General features: G+C 32.2%; 1 protein-coding gene across 1 annotated transcript in view; it reads left to right on the forward strand.

Annotated features, from left to right (window-relative positions):
* Positions 1-2,500, forward strand: part of LOC144955971 (von Willebrand factor D and EGF domain-containing protein-like) — a 30,326-nt gene that overhangs the window by 298 nt on the left and 27,528 nt on the right. The window contains exons 2-3 of the mRNA XM_078886233.1: positions 1,607-1,768; positions 2,444-2,500. The exon at positions 2,444-2,500 is cut by the window's right edge and continues 3 nt beyond it. Coding sequence (XP_078742359.1) covers positions 1,607-1,768; positions 2,444-2,500 — 219 coding nt within the window. The remainder of the gene's footprint in view (positions 1-1,606; positions 1,769-2,443) is intronic.

A 2,500-nucleotide genomic window follows, 5' to 3' on the forward strand; every position in this document is an offset into this window, starting at 1 on the left:
CCAAATTGAAAATAAAGGAACTATTAAAGTCAAGATAATTGAGGTGCTGGTTGAATATGTCATTTTATTTTTTTTTAAACCTCGATTAATTAATTATGGCGGCCGTTCCTTAACCCACTGGGCCCCTTGTGTGGAATGACCTGACCAGAAGGATAAGAAAGCAAAATCTATTGACATTTTTAAATCATTGTTAAAACACTACCTTTTTACCGTTACATTCTCATGATATTGATACGATATTACTTACACTGCTGCTATGATATCATTGTGGTATACGTTTTATATATAATATAATATATAAATATATAAATATATATATAATATATATATATATATATATATGTATGTGTGTGTGTGTGTGTGTGTGTGTTGTAAATTTTGTATATTTATTTGTTAGGTGCATTGAGCATCACACAGTGATGAAAATGCTCGATATAAATGCCATGTATTATTATTATTATTATTATTATTATTATTATTATTATTATTATTATTATTATTATTATTATTATTATTATTATTATCATTATTATTATTATTATTATTATTATTATTATTATTATTATTATTATTATATTATTATATATTATTATTATTATCATCATCATCATTATTATTATTATTACTATTATTATTATTATTATTATTATTATTATTATTATTATTATATCATCATCATCATCATCATTATTATTATTATTATTATTATTATTATTATTATTATTATTATTATTATTATATTATTATTATTATTATTATTATTATTAAAACTGTGTCAGATAGAGATCTGATAAAGTGTGTTTAAAACAATGCCAGACAAAGAAAAGACAGAGGCTTGTCTGTGTCTGACACAATTTCATACACACACTTTCCTGCTTCCCTCTCTACACATTCACAAATGTCTGTTTCTCCCAGTCTTAAATTACTTTGAACATGTGATGTCGGAGACGATTATGACCCCAAAGTCTGAAAGAAGTATGAAAATGGCAACTTGATTTGTCTTTTCAGATGCCTTATTAGGTCACTTCGAAGCTCTGTGGTCTCAGCATTAGCTTGGAGGATCACAGCGTTCCTGCATCTTGTTGACCATAAAGATGTCAGGAGGAAAAGAAGAAGAAGAAGAAAAGAAGAAGAAGAAGAAGAAGAAAGAAGAAGAAGAAGAAGAAGAAGAAGTATACACACTTTTTTCGGTCTTTTTTTCTTTAAGACCAATGCCTGCCCGCTATTTTTTCAATAGGGAATGAGATAACGGAAGAGTATTTCCCTTTGATTGGAAGTCACCCATAGTCTGGGACGTCGGAAAAGTTATTAGAGAGAGAACGTCATGTTGGTTGTGCGCATGCGTCTCTCTTCCTCGCTTCCGGTGAAAGCGGCTTGAGACACTCAAAACTAAATTGACGTTCTCTCTGTAAGGTGACGTCCAATCAAGGAACGCTAACTCTTCCGCTAATCTCATTCCCTATAAAGTTGTGTCAGTGCAATAAACTTCTTCTTTCCTTTCTTTTAATGGCCGCGCTCTTTCGTCCACGACGTGTTACTACACCAAAAGGCACCGTTTAATAGATAACGATCATGCTTAATCTTGTATTTTATATCTATGATCCAGATGGAGTGGTGATGAGAAAAGCGTGTGCCAACTTTGAAACCGGCGGACCCCAAGTCGATCATTGCTGTGAACATTCGCTGAGTATCGGAGTCAAGAACTGTGGCAATTTCTACGTCTACTATCTGAGGGCAACCCCTAGCTGCCCAATGGCCTATTGCTCTGGTAAGACATTGTTGAGCGCGCACACACACGAACATACACACACACACAAACACACACACACGCACATAAACATAAAATGTAAACCTTGTAAAAGCTATGATTACGTTTAGTAGTCGACACATACATGCACAAAAACACATACTCACACATATAAACATTAATGTGTGTATTTATATATATATATAATATATATATATATATATATATATATTATATATATATATATATATATATATATATATAATATAGAATGCAAATTGTCACTCCCATTTTTTTGGCCGAGACGATTCGTTTCTGTGTCTTACACGTCTTCAGTCGGCGTCATCCATCTGTGTAAGAAGACGTGTAAGACAGAAACGAATCGTCTCGGCCACAAAAAATGGGAGTGACAATTGCATTCTATATTAGCTCTAACCATCATTATCGAGCACTTTCGTACCTACGATACCCACCAACACTCATATATATATATATAATATATATATATATATGCACTCTGTATGTATATATAATATGTTTTACATATTTAAGCCAACGAGAGAAAACGATTTAAAAGGGTTTTGAAGCTGTTATCTTCATTTTGTAAAACAATTTTTTAAGGTTCACATCATCCCGCAGCTCAGTATGAATCAAGATGAATAAACATTGTATTTGTTTACACGATCTCCTTTTCAGGTACCAGAGCTCCATGCCCAATGGGTAAATGGTCCCCAACATCTTTCCCCCCATGCA

This window comes from Berghia stephanieae, chromosome 10, assembly GCF_034508935.2.
Source record: "Berghia stephanieae isolate SIO BIC M18660-M18661 chromosome 10, UCSD_Bste_1.3, whole genome shotgun sequence".
NCBI classification, from domain to species: domain Eukaryota; kingdom Metazoa; phylum Mollusca; class Gastropoda; order Nudibranchia; family Aeolidiidae; genus Berghia; species Berghia stephanieae.